Raw genomic sequence first — 25,098 nt, forward strand, 5'->3', positions numbered from 1 at the left:
ACAGACTCCCCACTGGGGCACTCCCTAGTGGAGCTCTGAGAAGAGGGCCATGGTCCTCCAGACCCCAGAATGGTAGATCCACCAACAGCTTCATTCACGTGTCTGGGAAACCTGCAGACACTCAACGCCAGCCATGAAAGCAGGTGGCATGGGGGGCTGTACCCTGCAAAGCCACAGGGGTGGAGCTGCCCCAAGGCCATGGCAACCCACCCTTTGGATCAGTATACCCTGAATGAGAGACATGAAGTCAAAGGAGATCTCACTTGGGAGCTTTATGACTTAATAACTGCAGTTTTAGGTTTCAGACTTTCATGGGTCCTATAGCCCCTTTGTTTTGGCTAATTTCTCCCATTTGGAATGGGAGCATTTATCCAATGCCTGTACCCCCATTGTATCCTGGAAGTAACTAACTTGCTTTTTATTCTCCAGGCTCCTAGGCAGAAGGGACTTGCCTCGTCTCAGATAAGACTTTGGACTTGGACTTTTGAGTTAATGCTGAAATGAGTTGACTTTGGGGAACTGTTTAGAAGGCATGATTGGTTTTGAAATGTAAGGACATGAGATTTGGGAGGGGCCAGGGCCAGAATGATATGGTTAGGCTCAAATCTCATCTTAAATTGTAATCCCAAGGTGTTGAGGGAGAGACTTGGTGGGAGGCGATTGGATCACGGGTAGATTTTCCCCATGCTGTTCTTGTGATAGTGAATTCTCACAAGGTCTGATGGTTTTATAAGGCAGTTTCCCTGCTCTTGCTCTCTCTCACCTGCCTCTACGTAACACAGACCTGCTTCCCCTACTGCCATGATTGTAAGTTTCTTGAGGCCTCCCTAGCCAAGTGGAACTGTGAGTCAATTAAATCTCTTTTCTTTATAAATTATAAATTATATAGAAATAAATTTCTATATAAATAAATATATAAAATTCTTTATATGTAAAGAAATTAAATATCTTTTCTTTATAAATTTATAAATTGGTAATTTATATAGAAATATCTTTATGTAAAGAAATATCTTTATATAAAGAAATACAAAGGTATTTATAGCAGTGTGAAAATGGACTAATACATATTCATGAAGTGCTTTTAAGATAATTGCTTTGATATACAGCATTAGAACCTCAGGCATTTTGGCTGCATTACAGTTGCAGCATATGAAAAATGGTCGCATTTAATATAGAAAATTGCTGATAATTTCGGCTTGTAAATAGATACCAACTGGGGTTCCATGAACATACTGACTCAGCTAGTGTTTAATAGCTCCTGTTATTTGCCAGTTACAGCGTTAATTCACTAAATAGGAATATAGTCTTACTGTTAGTGCTGTATTCAAAATTTTTATTGACATGATCTACTTCTGGGATTTCACTGAAGTCCTAAATCAGTGCACTGGTGATGGAGATTCGAATGATGGCTTTGTAATTTTTGATAGAATATCATGATCCTCTAATATTTTACATAATTTTTCTCATTTTTTCATTTTTGCCCTTTACTATCTCATGTTCCTTCAGTTCTGGGTTATGGGTGTTGAGGGCAGTTGATGGTATCAAATTTTATTGGGGAAAAGAAATTTAAAATTTAAAAAAATCATTTTCTTAATTGTTTTTGGAAAAGTAAACATATGTATTTATTCAAGAGGTATAAGAATGTTAATATATTTACCCACTAAGAGCCTTTAACTTGGATTGTTTTACTCTCAATTTAAGGTTACCATTAAGAATATCGAAAGGGAGCTCATTTGCCCAGCATGCAAGGAGCTGTTTACCCACCCATTGATTCTCCCTTGCCAACATAGTATCTGTCATAAATGTGTAAAAGAACTCCTGCTGACTCTTGATGATTCATTCAACGATGTGGGATCAGACAACTCCAATCAAAGCAGTCCTCGACTTCGGCTCCCCTCCCCTAGTATGGATAAAATTGACCGAATTAATAGACCAGGTATGTGTTAGAACTGTGGGCTGGGGTGGTGCTGGGGGTAAGCTTATAGATATATATTCAGTGGTAACTGGAAGGAAAATTATTTTTGTCATCTTGGGGGTTAATTTTTCCAGATGAATAAATTAAAACTATAGTTATAAATGGTCCTCCCCCACTGTTGAAATGTCAAAATGAACTCTTGGCTTTTGATTCATACTTAAAGTAGATATTGGATATTGAATATGAACTTTATGTTAAACTCCTTATTAACTGTGTTTGTAAGGCTGAGCACGGTGGCTCACACGTATAATCCTAGCACTTTGGGAGGCCAAGGTGGGTGGATCACCTGAGGTCAGGAGTTCGAGACCAGCTTGACCAACATGGAGAAACCCCATCTCTACTAAAAATACAAAAATAGCTGTGCATGGTGGTGCATGCCTGTAATCCCAGCTACTTGGGAGGCTGAGTCAGGAGAATCGCTTGAACCTGGGAGGTGGAGGTTGCGGTAAGCCGAGATCGCGCCATTGCACTCTAGCCTGGGCAACAAGAATGAAAGTCTGTCTCAAGAAAAAAAAAATCCTATGCTTGTCTTTAGGAATTTTTCTGACTGTGTGATGTCCTTGATACATAAAATAATGGACTACTGAAATACTAACTAGGAAAACATTGATAATTCATATATGGTAATAGGTAAATAAAAACTGCAGAGTTAAGGAGTGGGACTACCTAATGGCTAGTCCTAGATAACTTTTAAGGGAATTATTTTTTGTCATTTTGTCCCTTCTGGTCCCATTTGGGGATTTTATTTTCTTTATCCCTCATCCGTTTTGTTTTGTTTTGTTTTGTTTTGTTTTGTTTTTGTTTTTTGAGACAGTGTCTTCCCTGTCTCTCAGGCTGAAGTGCAGTGGCGCAATCTCGGCTCACTGCAGCCTCCCTCTCCTGGGCTCAAGTGCTCCTCCCACCTCAGCCTCCTGAGTAGCTGGGACTACAAGCGGGTGCCACCATGCCCAGTTAATTTTTATATATTTTTGTTTCACCATGTTGCCCAGGCTCGTCTCAAACTTCTAGGCTCAAGCAGTCTGCCCACCTTGGCCCCCTAAAGTGCTGGGATCATGGGCATGAGCAACTTATTCCAGCCTCTCCATCCATTTTTGTCTGTTTTTAAAAAAAGGATTTTGAATGTCATAAATAGTAGTAGAATTCTGTAGTAATGTATAGAAAATGAAATTGATGTACAGCACGTATATCTTTATTACATGGCCAACGTTTAAATTGTTTCTTGTTGGGATAATGTTACTTTTTCTCTGGACGGATGTTGCAGGATTAATGTAGATCAAAATTAACTTGAAATCACTGGAGACACTGAAATTCAGGGCCAAATACTAGTACAGAAGTCAGCTGCGAGGACCAAAATGAGTGCAAATAGTACAGGCTCATGTTAGGCATGTCCTTATGGAGGAGAGTCAGTAGTGGTCCTAAGTGTCAGACTTTCAGAGCAGCGCTTCCTATTTTGGGCTTTGAAGTTTCAAGTTTAATCTTTTTGTCCACTGTGTCAGTTTCTCCCTCTTAAAGTACAGGAGTAACTTTTTAATCTTGTAAAAAAAAAAAAAAAAAAAACTTTGCAGAAAAGAGTCTAAGTTACATTTTAGAGAATGTTATCTTCTTTTGGTCTCTCTGTGATAGGGAGTCTCCTTGGGTGATACTTATGTGTGCTCCATCAGAGAGAGTGGAGAAGAGTAGATATGCTGCTATTAAAACATATATTTTTTTAAAAAGATGGCAATCACTAGTTACATGGATGATATTTTGCACATATGGAAGTTGTATGTATATACAAAAAAACAAGCAGCATCACATCAGGCAAACAGAAAATTCAGAGAGTATGAAGTTATACAGGGTCATGATCCTTGTGAGGTCATCACCTTTATGTTTCCTCCCTTGCTACCAATCTGGCATACTGAGGAGGGAAAGACAGCATCACTTGAAATCAGTCCTACCAGCTTAACAACTTGATATTCTGTTGGTACATCTTCATTGGCTGATTGAGAACCCCTGCTTGATTGACCGAAGAAAACTTTTTGTATATTAATATTTAGCACAAACAACATTTTAGTTATGTACTAGATAGTTCTACTTATAAGTAGTTTGCGCTTATATACATATTTCACAAAATTCTGTAGGCTTTTAATATTAAGATTTGGCTAGTTTTTTGTGTGATTCATAGGAAGAACTAGACGAATGATTTTCTGTTTTCAGGAATTTACCTAGTGTGGTACTCTAGATGCTTAATAAATATTTGTTAAATGGATGTTGAATGAGAAACCTCTGCCACAGGGTTTGTACAGAACATGCCACAATGGCTTATATTCAGTAATAATGACTTTTGTCTTTTGGAATATGAGCTCCATTACACCATACTTTTCACTGTCTAGATACGAAATAGAATTACTGAGATGTTTCTCCCTCTTCTTTAGGAAGAACCCTGTGAAGTTAGATTATGTCCTGAGAGGGGTAAAGAGCAATTACAGGAGATGAGAAGGGATGACTGCAGAATATGATAGCTTTCTTATGGATAGAACGAGTATGCTGGATATCTCTGGCAGAGGTCCCAGGTCAATGAGTAGATGGAATAGGAAAGCACATTTAACTTAGCATGAAAGAAGACACACACACACACACCACCCCACTACTAAGGCTGTCCCCAGAAGTGAAATGGGCTGAGTATATCAGACTCCTGCCACTAAAAGTGTTTGCATCCGGTGTCAAATTTAGATGCTGCAGGGCCAAACAGGTGCATCAATGAAGAGAGCCCCAGGCATAATAAATATAGGACTCTCCTTCATTTTAGTTTTTTTGCTGTAAATATGGAGACCATAAATATTGGATTTTCCCTTTATCTCAACTACTATAAGAAAACCATCAGCCCAAAGGGACAGCAGCCAACTGATTTTAGGACTCCCTGTTGGAGAAGTAGGCTGTGGTTTGGGACTGTGGAGTCTAAAGCAGATGCCTTGTTAAAGGGGGCAGTAACCACTTGGCACTATCAGGGTTGAAGATGCCAGATTGTCAGATTTATTGTTTTTTCACAAAAACTTTATAGTGGTTTCCATGTGAAATCTGGTTTTTAAATATTTTCAATTCAGATTATTTAAAAATACCACACCAGCTCAGTAGGGCAGGACAGCCAAAATGTATCTTTTGGCTGTGACCCAGACAGCATTTGGGCCATCAGTATTTGAAGACTTTGTTTAAAACAATGGGTGGGTGGCCATTGTCTGCAATATTGTGGAGGGTATTTCTGCTGTGGGTGGTAGGTTGGGCCAGTTGTTCTGTCGCATGCCATATCTCCAGCACTGAAGTTCTATGCCTTATTGAATACCAGTGGAATTCATTCATTCAACAAATATTTGAGTACCTGTTGGTTACTAGATATGGCTAAATGGTTAAGAACAATGAACAAGATAGACCCACCTTCTTTTTTTTTTAAAGACACGTACCCCTTAGCATTGCACAAAGCTTTATAACAGATTTATTACTAGAACATAGTCCTTTATCAACAACACATACAGAGCAAGTTAATAAAGAGAGGGCAGCCAAATGGTGAGAATGCTGTAAGTATAGAAATCGTTCCTGGAGGTTTTAATGCAAATTTTAGGATTGTCTTTTACCAGTTTTAAACTAGTAGAAGTCATTGCAGTACAAATGTGATGTTACTTGCCCTCTATGTATTGGGCATTTGCCTATAATCCTTTTTCTGATAGATTCATGAGTAATATTCCTTTTTTTCTGACAGCTTTCTTTTTAAATTTTTATCCTTTAGACATTTATTTGAGACAGGGTCTCTGTTTGTTACCTGGGCTGGAGTGCAATGGCTTGATCATAGCTCACTGTAACCTCTAACTCTGAGGCTTAAGTGATCCTCCTGCCTCAGCCTCCTAAGTACCTGAGACTAGAGGTGCATGCCACTCACTCTCTCCCTGCTAATTTTAAAATTTTTTTGTAGAGATGAGGGTCCCACTTTGTTGCCTAGGCTGGTTTCAGACCCCCGGCTTCAAGCGCTCTTTGTGCCTTGGCCTTCCAAAGTGCTGGAATTACAGGTGTTAGTCACTGCACCCAGTCTAGTTTTGTCACTGGTCTAATAAAGGGATTAATTAAACCTGGATTTTCCAGTATGGTAGCCACTAGCTACATGTGGCTATTGAGTGGTTGAAATGTGGCTAGTCTGAATTGAGATATGCTGTGAGTTAAAATACACAGAATAAAAAAGACTGTGAAATGATCTTTAATCATTGTTATATTGTTTACATTTTAAAATCATAGTATTTTGGATATAGTGGGTTAAATAATGTTATTAAAATTATTTTCAATTGTTTTTTAATATATTGGAAAATTTAATATATACTGGAAAATTTAAACATAGTATATTGTAGTTTTGGCTCGTATATTTCTTTTGGATAATGTTGCATTAGACTTTTGACAGTTTTTTTTTTAAAGGGTACCTTTAAAGGAGAGTGAGATTTTGTGCATAACACAGTAGCATATTAAATTATGTACAAATAAACGCCATATTACTGTATACTTTTGATCATACATATGTTAGCTTCCCCCCTATTTTGTATTTTCCCATTGTCTAAACTGATGTATTCAGTTTTAGGGTTTTTTTTGTTTTTTTTGTTTGTTTGTTTAACAGTTTTTAGGTCAGTAAAAAGTCAAAGGATGTTTGATTTCATTTTGTATTTGCAGCATTTACTGTAAGTATGATTGTTTAAAAATACAAATCTATATAGGACAAAGTATTGTCTTTTAAGTGCTATATCACAATGATTCTAATAAGATTGCTTGATGGATGTTTTATACTACTGGCTTCATAAATACCGTGTGTACCAGGAAAAACACATTTTTACTGTTAATTCAATAATTGTATTATTTTCAGGACACAATTACCGCTTTCTCTTTTGTTAACAAGTTGTGAATCTTCTCTTTGAAATTAAATTCTAAATCCAGCTTTCTGTTCATTGTTCACAGCATCACAACGGAGATCTGTGGGGTGGAGAGGTAGAAAATGTTTTATTGCTTTTGTGGCCGCAGGCAGTATGGTGTTAGATTTAAATTAAATAATCTTGTGTAAGGTTCTTAAACATCAGTGGTCAAGTCTTCAAAATTGTGTAGAGAGTGAACAAATTGGGCTGAAATGACTTAAAGGTCAACAGGACTAAATTTCCAAGCAAGTTCTGATGTGTTTAAAGAGAACACTTATTATTGGTGCTTGCATTTTGTCGATATACATGACAAAATATTTTTGAAGAAAATGATTTATACCGCTTTTGTATGTTTTTTTGTATATGGTATCTTAAAAATCCTTTAATTTGCTTAGTGGAGCAAAGCTTGATATTGCTATATGTAAAAGGTTAAATAAGCTAATGCGTTCTTATGTATTGAAAAATGTGATTAAAGATATTGATTATTTTTCTATTTAATGATATCTTTGCTCATTTTATACATATAGAGTCTTTGTTGATGTTTTAAAGTACTTGGCATCAGAGTTTTAGCATTGAGGTCTTACCCACTTGTGGGTAAATGTACACTCCTTTTTTAGACTTTTGAAATATTTGATTCTGTGTAAAAGATGGGGCAACCTATCTTATTAAAATTTATTTTTACTCCAGTTGACCTTTAAAAATAACATTGACTGCTTTTTTATGGGATGCTGGTGATACCACCCTCTATTTCATGGGAGAATAATTAACACCTGAAATTTATCCCCTTTCTGTCTTTTTCTCTTCTGCATTTCTTGACTTAAAGATCTTGTAACCACGATTAGAAGTCATGTATAATTCTTTCTTTTACAGGCTTTTGAGAATATAAATTTTAAGTGTTGAAATTTAGTAATTAGAAGGAGAGATAGGAGCAGTTTGCTTTAAAAAAGCTACTACCCCTTTTTGATTCAGAGGGTAGCTGAGAAAAATAATTTTTACAGGGTGAAGAATGCCGATATAATACCCAAAAGGTAAATGTAACTCATAGGCATCAAATAGAATGTGCCAAAAGAAGCATTAAGGTGGCAGCATAAGATATCCAGCCACTGCCAAACACCAAAAGCCCAACAGTAGTGTCCACCATTGGGAGAGGTAGTTCATGAACTGTCGGGGATAGCGATGGGGAAGTCGCAGCCAGAATATGGGAGAGGATGCAACTGGCAGAAGTTTGCAACCTATTGGTTATGGACTGACTCTCTTCTCTTTGTTTTGAAATACTTTATTTTCTCTTAGATATTTAAACGGTTAAATGAACGACTGAAAGCTGACTGTTTTAGGGGATTTGCTGTAAACCAATTTGAAAATTTTTGGAGTCTTTATTTTAAAATTATGCTGACTTTTTAATCTATCTTTGAAGGAAAGATTTGTGGGAAAAAGAATAGATTCTGCAAGTTGCTAGTATTCACATAATTTACAAATATCAGATTCAATTTGACATATAAAGTTGCATTTCTTGCTCTACATTACTTCCTTACCTTTCCAAGCCATCATTATTTTTCTTTCTTTATTTTATTTAAAAAAATTTTAAATTTCCATATGTTATTGGAGTACACATGGTGTTTGGCTACAGGAGTAAGTTCTTCAGTGGTGATTTGTGAGATTTTGGTGCACCCATCACCCGAGCAGTGTCCACTGTACCCTATTGGTGGTCTTTTGTCCCTGACCCCCTTCCTACCCTTTCTACCTGAGTCCCCAGAGTCCATTGTGTTATTCTTATGCCTTTGCATCCTCATAGCTTAGCTCCCACTTATGAGTGAGACCATATGATGTTTGGTTTTCCATTCCTGAGTTACTTCACTAAGAATAATAGTCTCCAGTCTCATCCAGGTCACTGTGAATGCCATTAATTCATTTCTTTTTATAGCTGAGTAGTATTCCATCGTGTATATATAACACCACAGTTTCTTTATCCACTCAATTGATAGGAATTTGGGTTTTTTCCACGTTTTTGCAACTGCTAATTGTGCTGCCATAAACATATATGTGCAAGTATATTTTTTGTATAATGACTTCTTTTCCTCTGGGTAGATACCCACTAGTGGGATTGCTGGATCAAATGGTAGTTCCACTTTCAGTACTTTTTTTTTTTTTTTTGAGATAGAGTTTCACTGTTGTCCCTCAGACTGGAGTGCAATGGCGTGATCTTGACTCACTGCAACCTCCGCCCACCAGGTTCAAGCGATTCTCCTGCCTCAGCCACCTAAGTAACTGGGATTATAAGCAAGCATCACCATACCTGGCTAATTTTTCTATTTTTAGTAGAGACGGGGTTTTGCCATGGCAGCCAGGCTGGTCTCGAACTCCTGACCTCAGGTGATCCACCCACCTTGGCCTGCCAAAGTGTTGGGATTACAGGTGTGAGCCACCACGCCTGGCCTCTGCTTTTAGTTCTTTAAGGAATCTCCACACTCTTTTTTGTAGTGCTTGTACTAGTTTGCATTCCCACTAGCAGTGTAGAAGTGTACCCTGTTCACTGCATCTATGCCAACATCTGTTTTTTTTTTATTATGGCCATTCTTGCAGGAGTAACGTGGTATCACATTGTGGTTTTGATTTGCATCTTCTTGATCATACAGTGCTATTGAGCATTTTGAAATATGTTTGTTGACCATTTGTGTATCTTCTTTTAAGAATTGTCTATTCATGTCGTTAGCCCACTTTTTGGTGGGATTGTTTTTTTCTTATTTATTTGTTTGAGTTCATTGTGATTCTGGATATTAGTCCTTTGTCAGATGTATAGATTTTGAAAATTTTTTTTCCACTCTATGGGTTATCTGTTTACTCTGCTGACTATTCCTTTTGCCATGGAAAAGCTCTTTAGTTTAATTAAGTTCCAGCAATTTATCTTTGTTTTTATTGCGTTTGCTTTTGACTTCTTGGTCATGAACTCCTTGCGTAAGCCAAAGTCTAGAATGGTTTTTTCAATGTTATCTTCTAGAATTTTTATAGTTTCAGGTCTTAGGTTTAAGTCTTTAATCCATCTTGAGTTGATTTTTGTATGAGGTGAGAGATGAGGATCCAGTTTCATTCTCCTACATGTGGCTAGCCGATTATCCCAGCACCATTTGTTGAAAAGGATGTCCTTTCCCCACTTTTATGTTTTACTTTGCTTTGTTGAAGATCAGTTGGCTGTAAGTATTTGGGCTTATTTCTGGGTTCTCTATTCTGTTCCATTGGTCTATGTGCCTATTTTTATACCAGTACCATACTGTTTTGATGACTATGGCCTTACAGTATAATTTGAAATTAGGTGATGTGATACCTTCAGATGTGTTCTTTCTGCTTATTAGTTTTGCTTTGGCTATGCAGGCTCTTTTTTGGTTCCATATGAATTTTAGAATTTTTTTTTTTAAGTCTGTGATGAATGATGGTGATATTTTGATGGGGATTGCGTTGGATTTGTAGATTGCTCATGGCAGTATGGTCATTTTCACAATATTTGATTCTACCCATCCATGAGCATGGGATGTGTTTCCATTTTTTTGTGTCTTCTATGATTCCTTTAGCAGCATTTTGTAGTTTTCCTTGTAGAGGTCCTTCACTTCCTTGGTTGAGTATATTCCTGTTTTTTATTTTTTTATTTTTTTTATTTTTTTGCAGCTATTGTAAAAGGGGTTGAGGTCTTGATTTGATTCTTAACTTGGTCACTGTTGTTGTATAGAAGAGCTACTGATTTGTGTACATTAGTGTATCCTGAAACTTTGCTGAATTTTTTTATCCGTTTTAGGAGCCTTCTGGAGGAGTCTTTAGGGTTTTCGTGGCAAACAATCATATCATCAGCAAACAGTGACAGTTTGACTTCCTCTTTACCGATTTGGTTGCCCTTCATTTCTTTTTCTTGTCTCATTGCTCTGGCTAGGACTTCCAGTACTATGTTGAAGAAGAGTGGTGAGAGTGGGCATCCTTGTCTTGTTCCAGTTATCAGAGGGAATGCTTTCAACTCTTCCCCATTCGGTATTATCTTGGCTGTGGGTTTGTCATAGATGGGTTTTATTATGTTGAGTTATGTTCCTTGTATGCTGATTTTGCTGAGAGTCTTAATCATAAAGGGATGCTAGATTTTGTCAAATGCCTTTTTTGCATCTATTGAGATGATCATGTGATTTTTGTTTTTAATTCTGTTTATGTGGTGTATCACATTTATTGACTTGCATATGTTAAACCATCCCTGCATCCTGGTATGAAACCCACTTGATCATGGTGGATTATCTTTTTGATATGTTGTTGGATTTAGTTAGCTAGTATTTTGTTAAGGATTTAACGTCTATGTTCATCAGGGATATTGGTCTGTAGTTTATTTTTATTTTTGTTTTTGAGACGGAATTTCGCTCTTTGTTGCCCAGGCTGGAGTGCAGTGGTGCGATCTCGGCTCACCACAACCTCTGCCTCCCCGGTTCAAGCAATTCTCCTGTCTCAGTCTCCTGAGTAGCTGAGATTATAGGTCCCTGCCACCATACCCAGCTAATTATTTTTGTAAGCAGTGTTTTGCTCTTGATGCCCAGGCTGAAGTGCAATGGCGTGATCTTGGCTCACTGCAACCTCCGCCTTCTGGGTTCAAGTGATTCTCCTGCCTCAGCCTCCAGAGTAGCTGGGCTTACAGGCATGCGCCACCACACCTGGCTAATTTTTTTGAATTTTTAGTAGAGATGAGGTTTCTTCCATGTTGGTCAGGCTGGTGTCAAACTCCTGACCTCAGGTGATCTGCCCGCCTCAGCCTTCCAAAGTGCTGGGATTACAATCGTGAGCCACCATGCCCAGCCTGGTCTGTAGTTTTCTTTTGTTGTGTCCTTTCCTGGTTTTGGTATTAGGGTGATACTGGCTTCATAGAATGAGTTAGAGAAGGTTCCCTCTTTCTCTATCTCCTGGAATAGTGTCAATAGGATTAGTACAAATTGTTCTTTGAATACCTGGTCGAACTCTGCTGTGAATCCGTCTGATCCTGGACTTTTTTTGTTGGTAATTTTAAAATTACCATTTCAATCTTGGTGCTTGTTACTGGTCTGTTCAGGGTCTCTAATTCTTCCTGATTTAAGCGTATCTTTCCAATAATTTATCTGTCTCTTTTAGGTTTTCTAGTTTATGCATGTAAAGGTGGTCATAAGCAGCCTTGAATGATCTTTTGTATTTCTGTGGTGTCAATTGTAATATCTCCTGATTCATTCCTTATTGAGCTTATTTGGATTTTCTTCTTTTCTTGGTTAATTTTTCTAATGGTATATCAATTTTATTTATCTTCGAAGAACCAGCTTTTTGTTTGATTTATCTTTTGTGGTTTTTTTTTTTTTTTCGTTTGTTTCAATTTCATTTAGTTCTGCTATGATCTTGGTTATTTCCTTTCTTTTGCTAGGTTTGGGTTTGGTTTGTTCTTGTTTTTCCGGTTCCTAGAGGTGTGTCCTTAGATTGTCTCTTGCTGCTCTTTCAGACTTTTTGATATAGGCGTTTAGGGCTGTGAGCTTTCCTTTTAGCACTGCCTTTGCCATGTCCCAGAGGTTTTGATAGGTTGTGTCACTATTGTCATGCAGTTTGAAGAATATTTAAATTTCATCTTGATTTCATTTTTTTTTTTTTTGACCCAGTGCTCATTCAGGAGCAGGTTATTTAATTTCCATGTATTTGCATGGTTTTGAAGGTTCCTTGTGGAGTTGATTTCCAGTTTTATTCCACTGTGGTCCGAGACAGTGCTTGATATAATTTCAGTATTTTCAAATTTATTGAGGCTCATTTTGTAGCCTCTCATACAGTCTATCTTGGAGAAAGTTCCATGTGCTGTTGAATAGAATGTATATTCTGTGGTTGTTGGATGGAATGTTGTGCATATAACTGTTAGGTCCATTTGTTCCAAGGAATAGTTTAAATCCATTGTTTCTGGCCAGGTATGGTGGTTCACGCATGTAATCCTGGCACTTTGGGAGGCCAGGGCGGGAGGATCACCTGAGGTCAGGAGTTCGAGACCAGCCTGGACAACATGGTGAGACCCTGTCTCTACTAAAAGTACAAAAATTAGCCGGGCCTGGTGGCACGCATCTGTAATCCCAGCTACTCGGGAGGCTGAGGCAGGAGAATCTCTTGAACCTGAGAGGTGGAGATTGCAGTGAGCTGAGATTGTGCCACTGCACTCCAGCCTTGGTAACAGAGCATGGCTCCATCTCAAAGAAAAAAAAAAAAATCATTGTTTCTTTGTTGTCTTTCTGTCTTGACCTGTCTAGGGCTGTCAGTGGTGTATTGACACCTCCCACTATTACTGTGTTGCTGTCTATCTCATTTCTTAGATCTGTTAGTAATTCTTTTATAAATGTGGAAGCCCTTGTGTTAGGTGTATATATGTTTAGGATTGTGATATTTTCCTGTTGGATAAGGCCTTTTATCATTATATAATGTCCTTCTTTGTCTTTTTAAACTGGTTTCCTTTAAAGTTTGTTTTGTCTGGTTTAAGAATAGCTACTCCTGCTGGCTTTTGGTGTCCATTCACATGAAATGTCTTTTTCCACCCCTTTAGCTTAAGTTTTTGTGAGTCCTTATGTGTTAGGTGAGTCTCTTGAAGGCAGCAGATGGTTGGTGAATTCTTACTTATTCTGCAATTCTTTATCTTTTTTTAAGTGGAGCATTTAGGCCATTTACATTCAGTTGGTATTGAGATATGAGGTACCATTCCATTCATTGTGCTATTTTTTGCCTGTATACCTTGTTTTCTTTGTTTTTTTAAATCTTATTTTTGTTTTATAGGTCCTGTGTGATTTATGCTTTAAAGAGGTTCTGTTTTGATGTGTTTCCAGGATTTGTTTCAAGATTTAGAACTCCTTTTAGCAGTTCTTTTAGAGGAGGCTTCGTAGTGGCGAATTCTCTCAGCATTTGTTTGTCTGAAAAACACTCTTATCTTTCCTTCATAAATGAAGCTTCGTTTTGCTGCATATAAAATTCTTGGCAGATAATTTTTTTTTTTAGGAGGCTGAAGATAGGGCCCCAGTCCCTTCTAGCTTGTAGGGTTTCTGCTGAGAAATCTGCTGTTAATCTGATAGATTTTCCCTATGGTTACCTGGTGCTTTTGTCTCACAGCTCTTAAGATTCTTTCCTTTGTCTTAACTGATAACCTGATGACAATGTTCCTAGGCAATGATCTTTTTGCCATGAATTTCCCAGGTGTTCTTTGTGCTTTTTGTATTTGGATGTCTAGGTCTCTAGCAAGGCTGGGGAAGTTTTCCTCGATTATTCTCCTAAATACGTTTTCCAAATTTTAGATTTCTCTTCTTCCTCAGGAACGCTGATTATTCTTAGGGTGGGTCATTTAACGTAATCCCAGGCTTCTTGGAGGCTTTGTTCATATTTTCTTATTCTTTCTTCATCTTGTTGGCTTGGATTAGTTCGAAGACTTTGTCTTCGAGCTCTGAATTTCTTTCTTATACTTGTTCAATTCTGTTACTAAGACTTTCCAGAGCATTTTGCATTTCTATTAGTGTGTCCATTGTTTCCTGAAGTTTTCATTGTTTTTTTATGTATGCTATCTATTTCCTTGGACATTTCTTCCTTCACTTCTTGTATCATTTTTTGGATTTCCTTACATTGGGCTTTGCCTTTCTCTGGTGTCTCCTCAATTAGTTTAATAACTAACCTCCTGGATTCTTTTTCAGGTAAATGAGGGATTTCTTCTTGGTTTGGGTCCCTTGCTGGTGAGCTAGTGTGATTTTTGCTGGTGTTAACCTTGTTTTGTCATATTACCAGAGTTGGTTTCCTAGTTCCTTCTCATTTGGGTAGGCTCTGTCAGAGGAGAGGTTAGGGCTCAGGGTTGCTGTTCAGTTCCTTTTGTCCCACGGGTTGTTTTTGATGTAGTACTCTTCCGCATTTCCTATGGATGTGCTTTCCTGGGAGCCGAGTTGTAGTGATTGTTCTCTCTTCTGGATCTATCCACCCAGTAAGCATACCAGGCTCTGGGCCAGTATTGGGTGTTGTGTGCCCAGAGTCCTGTGATGTGAACCATCTTTGGGTCTTTCAGCCATGGGTACCACCAGCACCTGTTCTGGTGGAAGTGGCAGGCAGTGAAATGGACTCTTTGAAGCTTCTTAGCTTTGGTGGTTTAATGCACTATTTTTGTGCTGGTTGCCTCCTACCAGGAGGTGGAACTTTCCAAAGGGCATCAACTGTGGTAGTAGGAGGAGGAACAAGCGGTGGGCAGGGCCCTAGAACTCCCAAGATTATGTGCCCTTTGTCTTCAGTTACCAGGGTAGGTAGGGAAAGACCATTGGGTGGGGGCAGGGCTAGGCATGTCTGAGTTCAGACTCTCCTTGAGCAGCTCTTGCTGCAGCTGCTGCGGGGATTGGGGTTGAGCTTTCCAGGTCAATGGAGTTATGTTCCTAGGAGGATTATGGCCACCTCTGCTGTGTCACACAGGTTGTCAGCGAAGTGGGGGAAAGCCGGCAGTCACAGGCATCACCCAGCTCCCACACAATCTGAAGGGCCAGTCTCACTTCCACTGTGCCCCTGACAACATTACCAAGTTTGTTTCCAGGCAGTGGGTGAGCAGGACTGAGAACTTGCCCTAGTCCACCCACCTCCCAGCTGCAAAAGCAAGTATGGTTTTCCTTCCCCCGCCTGTGGAGTCTGCACACTGGATTTACACGCTCCTCCAAGTTCTGGCCAAATGCTTCTCCATCAGTTCAAATTGTATCAAACTTCAGCTGGAGATTTCCTTCTCCCTGTGGCCTTTTCCCAGAGCCTCTGGCTGTTCTCCAGAAGGATCCCTGCCTGTGAGGCCAGACAAAAACGACTTGGTGGGGCCCCAGTGAGCTTCCAGGGGTTTTCCCGCTGCTTCCTCTACCCTTGTATTTCACTCAGCTCTCTAAATTGACTCAGCTCCAGGTAAGGTCAAAATCTTCTCCCGTTATCCAGGCCTTCAGTTTCCCCAGTGGAGGTGTGTTTGGGGGCACACAATCTCCCTTTCCCACTTTCACAGTCTGGGCCCTTGCAGTATTTAGGGTGTCTCCCAGGTCCTGTAGGAGCAATCTGCTTCCTTCAGGGGCTCTGTGGGTCCTCTCAGCTTTCCTAGTTTATTTTTGTAGTCATTCTGGAGCAAAATTTCACAATGCTAGCCTCCACATGCTGCTCTGTCAGAGCTGCAATCTAGTCCTTCCTCTAGTTATAGTCCTTCAATCTAGTTTGCAATGATCCCTCTATTTTTCTTTTTCATTGTCTAATGCAATTGAGCAATACTATGCAATATAACTTCCTATTATAATGGAAATGTTCAACCCTGTATCATATAATATGGTAGCCATTAGCTACATGTGTCTCTTGAGAATTTTAAATATGGCTATGGTAACCAAATAAGTGAATATTAAATTTTATTTAATTTTAATTAAATTTTAAAAGTCACATGTACCTAATGGCTACTGTATCAGATAGCACAGCCATGGAAAGTAGAAAGTTGACGCTTCCATTTTGTTCTTAGTTCCATTGCCTTGATTTTTTCATTAGGTTTACTTCCCAGAATATCCTAAGATTCTCATTTTGTTTATTGCTCTGAACATCTACTGTTTGTTTTTATGAACACAATGAAAGAAGTATAAGACAGATGAAATAAAAGTTCTTTAGCATTTGTAAGAAATATTTGAGAGCTTTCAAGATCAGTTCAGAAAGATAACCAAGGTATCTATTTGAATGAGTTGTGAAAAATTACATGTCTTAATATAATGTCTGATTTAAGAAGTTTAGTGTTTCACACTTTTTTTTACTGTAAAAATACATTAGCAGAGGTATACAGAAAAGGGATGAAACTTTTTTGTTTTTGTTTTTGTTTTCAAATTTCTGAGGACCCAAGTCTGGGTGTCACCAGCATACATGTTAAAGCTTGATTTTGTTGTCATTATTTACTTTTCATTATCCCATTACTTTAATTGGTCATAATCTTCATAAAACTAAAAATAACTCATTTTTTTAACATTTTTAATATCAGTTTTCTATTTATCTAAAGTTTCATCACCTAGTTCATGTATGGAAACCTGCAATTAAATATGAATTTCCATTTTTTTAAACTTGACCACTGCACCATACCATTTCCAGAATTGTTTGGCTTGTTTTATTTCCTAAATGAAATTTTCATTGGCATGTGATTTCAAAGTAGCTTTGCTGCTTATTTCATTGTATGCCTGCTGTGGTGTGAAAGATTTTGGATTGTATTGCATGTTTTTAGAATTATTATCTGGATATATTTTAGGATTTTCAAATTTTTATTGGGCAGCTTTTTTGTATGCATTAATGTTTAAAAATGTAAAGGTTAAAATATCTTTAAATGAAGATACTAAAATATTCTGCATGTTTGTTGTATGAGTAGATTTGGGGGCCCAGTGCCATATAGCATGCTATAACATCACTTCCAATAAGTAATATTGTGGGCTGATTGCTAAATTTTACCTGAACTGATATCATGTCAGACATCTTTTAAGACATTCTTTTGAGTGATGACAGTTATGTGGTATACCAAATTCAGCCATTCATTTTTGATATTGGTTACATGGTAGTATGAAAGAATGTAGGTTAAGAAGTTTGTGTTTATGTTAAGGGACTTATTTTGTGGGCAAGTAAGACTACATACTCTTAAGAACAGATTTACGGCCGGGCGCGGTGGCTCACGCCTGTAATCCCAGCACTTTGGGCGGCTGAGGTGGGTGGGTCACAAGGTCAGGGGTTCAAGACCAGCCTGGCCAGATGGTGAAACGCCATCTCTACTAAAAATATAAAAATTAGCCAGGCGTGGTGGTGGGCGCCTGTAATCCCAGCTACTCAGGAGGCTGAGGCAGAGAATTGCTTGAACCCGGGAGGCGGAAGTTGCAGTGAGCTGAGATCATACTCCAGGCTGGGCGACAGAGTGAGACTCCGTCTTAAAAAAAAAAAAAGAACAGATTTACAAATGGGGTAATATGGTATGCATGCACCTGTGGTAAATGGACAACCCTGGAGTCCTGTGAACCAGTGAGTAAGGACTGTCATACACTGGTTTCTTGATTTATTAAAATTGGGATAATAATACTAAAAAGTGTGATGTTTAAGGTCATTCATTGTTTTATATATGTTGTAAAAGTATTGGCAGTATTTTTGGGGCAACTTTTGGCTTACTGAATTAAGTAATCTTAATGATTCTTTGTTTCAGGTCATAAGAAGATATTAAATGGTTGGTCCCTCTTAAAAATCACTGAATTATAGGTCTATGAATGCATTTTTCACTCTTCTGTAGATTGCACTCGGTTAACTAATGATCTTCCCTACTGAATTTTTCCAGATAAAACAATACTACAGTGGGAAACCCTCTATTGTAGTGTTTTTAAAAATTCTGGGGTCACGTCACATACTCTTTTGGAAATCTGATAAAAGCTGTGGGGTTTTACCAGAAAATATGCATATGTATATAGATGAAAGATTTCTAATAGTTCATGGATCTGCCTGGCACCTCTTCATAGGCCTTGTGCTAGGGACCCCTGCTCTTTTATGTATCGACTCATTTCCTGTCAGTCAGCAAAGACTGTTCATTTCAATGCCTTTGGATATAGTGTATAAAAGTAACTATAAATGCTAATTATATAATTTTAAAAGATCTTGACCCCATGTAGTATTGTATTATATGTTTTATCTTTATGATTTAATATGGGTTTGATGTGGGTTTACTATAGAATATTTTCCTTTTTGATTTGATAACTAATAACTTGGGCTTGTCTTTTGTATACTAAGGAAAAATTTTTAAAAACATTTTCACAATACAAATTTCATGTGGAGCCACTTCAGATACTGTTTTTGTGATATATTTGTAGATATGTCTGTAAGACACGACTCCTCTTTCCTTCATTCTAATCATTTTCCTACAGCTGTAACTAAAAAAAGACTTACTAATTACACAGGGTGGAAGCGCAATTCATTGACCCCGAGGACAACTATTTTTCCTTGCCCTGGCTGTGAGCATGATGTGGATCTTGGAGAACGAGGAATCAATGGTCTGTTTCGAAACTTCACTTTGGAAACTATTGTGGAAAGATATCGGCAGGCAGCTAGGGCAGCCACAGCCATTATGTGTGACCTTTGTAAACCACCACCTCAGGAATCCACAAAAAGCTGCATGGACTGTAGTGCAAGTTACTGCAATGAATGCTTCAAAATTCATCATCCTTGGGGTACAATAAAAGCTCAACATGAGTATGTTGGTCCAACTACTAACTTTAGACCCAAGGTAAGTGAAGTTTTTATTAGAGTGTTATTTTAACTTAATGTTGTGAAACGTTTATGTAACTTAATGTTATGAAATAAATATATTGAATCTAGAACTTGACAGAAAGGAAATAACTTTTAAAGCAGGTGTGAGAACTTAAGGCCTAGTTGGCTGGAGTGAGTTACTATGGGGCTAAACATCCCCACCAATAGAGGGCAATATTGTGGTTTATTCTATTATAATCCAGTGTGATACACTACAATAAATGAATGTTTGTAATGATAACTCTGATTAAAGGTTATCTCAGATATACTCTTTAAGATTGAAATGGTTAAAGTTAAAAAGCCTTTTTGTGCTTTAGTGTGATAAATCCATAATTGCTTAAAAAGTTTGACTGCGAAACGTATTTTTGTTTTTAGTTAGCTAGAATTGTACAATGAATAAAAGTAACTACAGCCTAATATTTTGTAGCTTGTAGCTTGTGATATAATGGTTATATGTTATCTAAAGTAGAATTTGCATTTCTTAAACGTTCTGAGTAATTTTTTTAATATTGCTCAAAAGAAGTTTATGTATTGTTTGCCCTGCTATGTGCCTGGAAATAAACTGATCTTTTGATATCTTCACTTCTTTCTGATTTATATCGATTTTTAAAACCTGTGGTTGAGTTTTTCAAAGTTCTTATTCCTTATAACGTAGTAACCTGTGTATGAAAATCTATTTGCATTCTTAAGTGTAAAACCTTTAATTTGTAATAAAAAATGGGAAAAACTCAAAAGTTTTTTTGAAACTATGAGCTATTTCTTATATTAAATAGTGAAGGATTGGTAGATTAAGGCAAAAACCATCTGTGCTATCACATTTTGAATGACCTTTCTCAAACTGTGTCAGTCTGGCAGTAGATTCATCAGATAGCTTTTAATCCTCTATTATGTTCCTCATTTTAAATGCTCAAGGCCATCAATTTCTAAAAATTTGTAACTTCAACCTGATGTTTTAATGTTTCTTTTAAATGATTAAATTGATTTCTACCATGAAATAACCTTTGATTAAATGACTTTTATTAAGGTTGGGTCTTTGTGAATTAAAGATTTAAGGAAATTTTAAGTATAGCCTTACAGTTTCTGTTTACAAATATAATAAAACATTGATAAGACCAAAAGAAATACAGATAGATTATACTGAAAAACATTTCATTTGTCAAGTAGTTAGTGCTACTCAATATAGTAAAATTCTAAAACGGTGTCCAAAATGGTGTTCCTTACTGCTATGGAATATTTGCCTATAACTTTGAGTTCTTTTGATCATTTCTTGCAGATAGACAAACTTTTTATTTTATTTTAAATGTAATGGCTTTGGGGATGTGGAAGCTTGGACATGCTGAAAAACTTGAAACATTTTCCAATTGTTTTTCTCCTGAGCCTATATATTGGTATTAGGACTTTCTATATTGTACTTTTTGTTTGTTCCTTTTAAATGTAAGTTACAAAATTAGCTGGGCATGGTGGCACATGCCTGTAATCCCAGCTACTTGGGAGGCTGAGGCAGGAAAATTGCTTGAACCCAGGAGGTGAAGGTTGCAGTGAGCGGAGGTTGCGGTGAGCCGAGATCGCACCATTGCACTCCAGCCTGGGCGACAGAGCGAGACTCCGTCTCGTAAATAAATAAATAAATGTCTATAAGTTATCAGACAAGTTACAGTTGCTTAAAATGTAATCTGTTGGAATCTTTAACAACTTTTGATTTTATTAACATACTAAAAGGATTTTCCCCTTTCAAATGAAAACAGTTATTTTACATAAAATTTCATATGTTATTTATTAGATAGCTTTTAGTCCTCTACGATAATAGTTTACAGAGTAAAAAGGTAGACAAATCAGAAAAACAGTTCCAAATTTGGTCAGTGCATTTGTAATTAATTTGTAAAAGGAAACACATCTAGAAGCTTATAAAGTTTTCTGAGACTCTTTTAGTAACAGATTTCTGTTACTGAGGCCATGAGTCTCATAAATTGTTATGGTACTTCATTAAAAATATTGACAATGATAGTTAAGAATTGCCTCATCAGTGTGGTCAGATGGCCTTTCTAACTTGGCTAAGTGTTCATTGCATTTGAATCTGATAGGAATGAAACTCTAACTGAACAAGTTTTGGAGAAATAACATTTACATATTAGGAAGAGATTGGGCACATTCAGAGGGGTATGGCTGTAGACAACATCTACACATTAATCATTTGAACTCTCAAATTGAAAAATAGTAATTCCGATATACAGAATTTTCATGCGACGTATCGACCATTTTTCTTTTTACATTCATATTCATTTAAATGGCTTTATTTAGTGATTTTGTAAAGGAAATCTTTGTATTTTGGTAGTTTGTCAGGTTACTTGAAACCTAGATCCTTAATCACACTTTTATTCTTTACTCAATAGATTTTAATGTGCCCAGAACATGAAACAGAGAGAATAAACATGTACTGTGAATTATGTCGGAGGCCAGTTTGCCATCTGTGTAAGTTGGGTGGTAATCATGCCAACCACCGTGTAACCACCATGAGCAGTGCCTACAAAACCTTAAAGGTAGGACTTATTTTTGGAACAGAATTTTGATTCTTCGTAACTTTACTTTATGCCTTTAACTTTTAATTTTTAAAATCATGGTGGTTACATGACCTTTTTTGTACTAAACTGAGTTAAAGTGTTACTTAATGATCTACTAATATTAGGTTGTTAGTATTTCTGATGAACAGTTATTTGTGGTACTGATAAGGCCTGGCATATATTGTCACCTACATTGCATTAGCTCTGAATTCTGAGGGAAGAGAGAAGGATGAAGGACACTTCATCATGATACCCAAATGAGCCCAGTGTCTATAATAATGGATGTCTACATAGGATTGACATACTTTAAAGGGTTGTGGCTGTTTTAAGACACTTGATTCTTATTTCTTGCCTATAGAATTAGTATTTTGTTCATTCTGATGGCACCTTTACGATTTAAAACTGAATTACTTCCTTTCTGTTAGCTTTATTGATGATGTTTAAAACTTTCAAATTTGATAATCAACAGCAAAGCAGGCAGTGGTAGAAAACTTTTTGTTTTATTCTTTTTCCCTTTAAACAATATTTTTAAAAGAAATCGTCTGTATACCTACTACCCATTTTGTTTCCTTCCTCTCTAACAATACGTGTATGCATTTTTTGCCTCTATCTAATTGCATATATGCAAACTGTTTTGTTTTACATTTTATATTTATGTTGTGCTCTATCTTCTCTGCACATATGGAATACAGGTATAATTGTATAATTGTTCTTGCCTACTAATTCTCTCATCTGTTTCACTAGGTCAATTTTGATTGATTTTTTTTTAATTAGAGTTTATATTCCTCTGCTACCTTGCATGCCTGCTAATTTTTGATTGGCTGCCAGTTATTGGATATTTTTGTATTCCTACAAATGCTGTTTTCTTTGAGTATGTGATTAAGTTACTTGGAAACGTTTGGATCTTACTTTGTGAGGCAGGACAGAACAGCATTTGGTTCTAAGGGCTAATGTTACCTGACTATCGAAGTAAAAGCCTTTGGTTACTTTTTTCAATGCCCTGTGAATTTTGAGGTTGGTTGTTTGTTTGTTTGTTTTTTTAATCTGACTGGTGGGGAACAGACACTCTTCCCAGCCTTGTGTAAGCTCCTGGCATTGTTTCCTCAGGGCCTGTAGGGTAATTCTTTGCCTAGGCTTGGGCAGTTTCCTCACACACAAGAGTTGATGAGGACTGCTGAATATATAAGGGGGACTGTTTGTGTCTCTGGAGTTCTTTCTCTTTACAACAGTCTCTTCTTAGGTACAAGCCTTACAACGTATGGCCTCCTTGGACTCCGCTGCATCTCCTCAGGGTTCTTAGTTTGCCCTCAGGAGACTCTGATATACACTGGTGTTTGAGAACGACCGATCCAGAGGAAAGCTTCTGAGCAGTTTTGAATTCCCTGAGAAATTAGCCTCTGATTAGTGCCTAAAGAACTGGGGTCCTAATTTATCTAAAGGAGTTAGTGGTAGCCTTGTCTTTTTACATTTTAATCTTCAGTGCCTATTTTTTGTGTGGTGCATATACTTTTTGGAGACAAAACTAATCTAGTCTTTTAAAACAAACTGGCTATATTTGAGGGGACTATTAAGACTGGAGCTGTCTCAGATAAAAGCTGTTCTCAGATAAACATGTAGTTGGCCAGATACTTTGAGCATTAAAACTCAGAGAGTGTAGTGCTTTTAGATCATGCGTCTGAATTCTGCCCTGTATCCTTCTCTGGTCCTTACCTCTTTGAGTCAATTAACTTACCTTTTCCTATCTTGTAGTTCTAATGTAAGCTGCTATCATAGAACTAAGCCTTACTTAAATTTAAATGGCCAAATTTGTCTCATTGCTACCGTAGTTAAAAAGGGTACCACCACTTGCACCTAGTACTTCTGATTTCCACATGGGCCTGTTAGGGATGGTATTATCAGAATTGCCATTTTACTTTCAGCTTGGTGGTAAGAAGTACCTCTCAGCCTGCGGAATAGTGTTTAGTGTTTAATAGTGCCTTCTTCTTGAACACCCTTTTCCTTTCAAGTCATTGGTGGAAACTGAGCCTGAAATGCTCAGATCGGCCTGTAAGGGCTACAGCTTGAAAGGCATTTTCTGGATGTTCTTGTTCTTATTTAGACTCTGAATACATTTTTCTGTTACAGCTTTTTACCCCATGGTGTTTCGGGGCTTTTGTGTTTTGTTTTTTGTGTATTTCAGAGTAGGTTTTCTGGGCAAGACCAGGGATCTCACCAAAACCTATGACGGCATTTCTATGGGAAAGAAACTATACTTACTTCAAAATGTCTGCCTTACAGACAGATCACTCAATGAGCTCTGGAAATTGCCTGTTTTTATAAAACTATTTTCATTATTGTGTAATTATTTCATAGGCTGGGATGGACTGTGAATATTATTTTGGAAGGCTCTTTGTTGCTATTCCTATTGTGTATAGGTGTGTGTGTGTGTGTGCGCGCGCACGTGGGTGTTTGTGAGAGTAAATTGTAAAATCTGAAGACAAAACTATTTGAATTGCTGCTCTTCCATTTACTTAGAAGCCTTAGGAGCAGGAGCTCTAGGAATGACAATGAAACAATAAAAATGTATTATTTTTATATTCAGAAGTTTTGACTAACCATTATTATCTTGTTCTTTTTTTCCAACTGATTCTAATATTTCATACATCCTTTGGCCTTCTGTGCCTAAGGCCATTAATTGTTTACTCTGGGTTAATAATGATAATTGCCATAGTTGATTTTATTATCTGTTTATCAGAGGCTGTAGAAGAGGATGAGTCCTGTGTAATTAAAAAAAAAAAAACTCTGCAAGGTCTTTGTTAAACTCCCGTTTTGTCCATTTGTGTTATGAATGTGTTTCAACAGGAAAAGCTTTCAAAGGATATTGATTACCTTATTGGTAAGGAAAGCCAAGTGAAGAGTCAAATATCTGAACTAAACTTGTTAATGAAAGAAACAGAGGTAAGTGATAAACTATCTTACATATTTTAAATTATTGTTATTTTATCTAGGCATTCACTCATTTGTTCATAAAATCCTGAGAGTATTATATGAGCTGGGAATACAAAGTTGTGTTAGATTTCACCCCTGCTTTTCTGGGGCTCTGGAAACAAATATAAAAAATGAATTACAATGTTGTGCGGTCACTTCTGTGATAAAGCTAGTGATTAAATGATACTGGAACACAGAGGGAAAAATGACGATTTGTGTGGCAACTAACAAGATCTCAAAAATATGTAATAGTAATATAAGGGAACTGATAGGTTTTACTTATTTTTATTATATTTTTTAAAATTAGTAGATCACTTTTGGAAAATGTGCTATATGCAGATTAGACCAGGTTTATTTTAAATTTCAGGTATTCCTGAGTGTATACCCTATATAT

At 37.2% G+C, this 25,098-nt stretch overlaps 1 protein-coding gene across 4 annotated transcripts in view; it reads left to right on the forward strand.

Moving 5' to 3' along the window:
* TRIM36 (tripartite motif containing 36) overlaps positions 1 to 25,098 on the forward strand; it is a 54,749-nt gene that overhangs the window by 15,105 nt on the left and 14,546 nt on the right. For 2 of the 4 annotated variants that reach the window (XM_011971052.1, XM_011971053.1), the window contains exons 2-5: positions 1,702 to 1,936; positions 18,831 to 19,156; positions 21,570 to 21,716; positions 24,579 to 24,674. In XM_011971052.1, the coding sequence (XP_011826442.1) occupies positions 1,702 to 1,936; positions 18,831 to 19,156; positions 21,570 to 21,716; positions 24,579 to 24,674 (804 nt within the window). Of the gene's footprint in view, positions 1 to 1,701; positions 1,937 to 6,940; positions 6,971 to 18,830; positions 19,157 to 21,569; positions 21,717 to 24,578; positions 24,675 to 25,098 lie in introns of all 4 variants that reach the window. The other 2 variants (XM_011971050.1, XM_011971054.1) reach the window with 2 other exon arrangements.

Source organism: Mandrillus leucophaeus, unplaced genomic scaffold, assembly GCF_000951045.1.
Source record: "Mandrillus leucophaeus isolate KB7577 unplaced genomic scaffold, Mleu.le_1.0 Scaffold983, whole genome shotgun sequence".
Classification (NCBI taxonomy): domain Eukaryota; kingdom Metazoa; phylum Chordata; class Mammalia; order Primates; family Cercopithecidae; genus Mandrillus; species Mandrillus leucophaeus.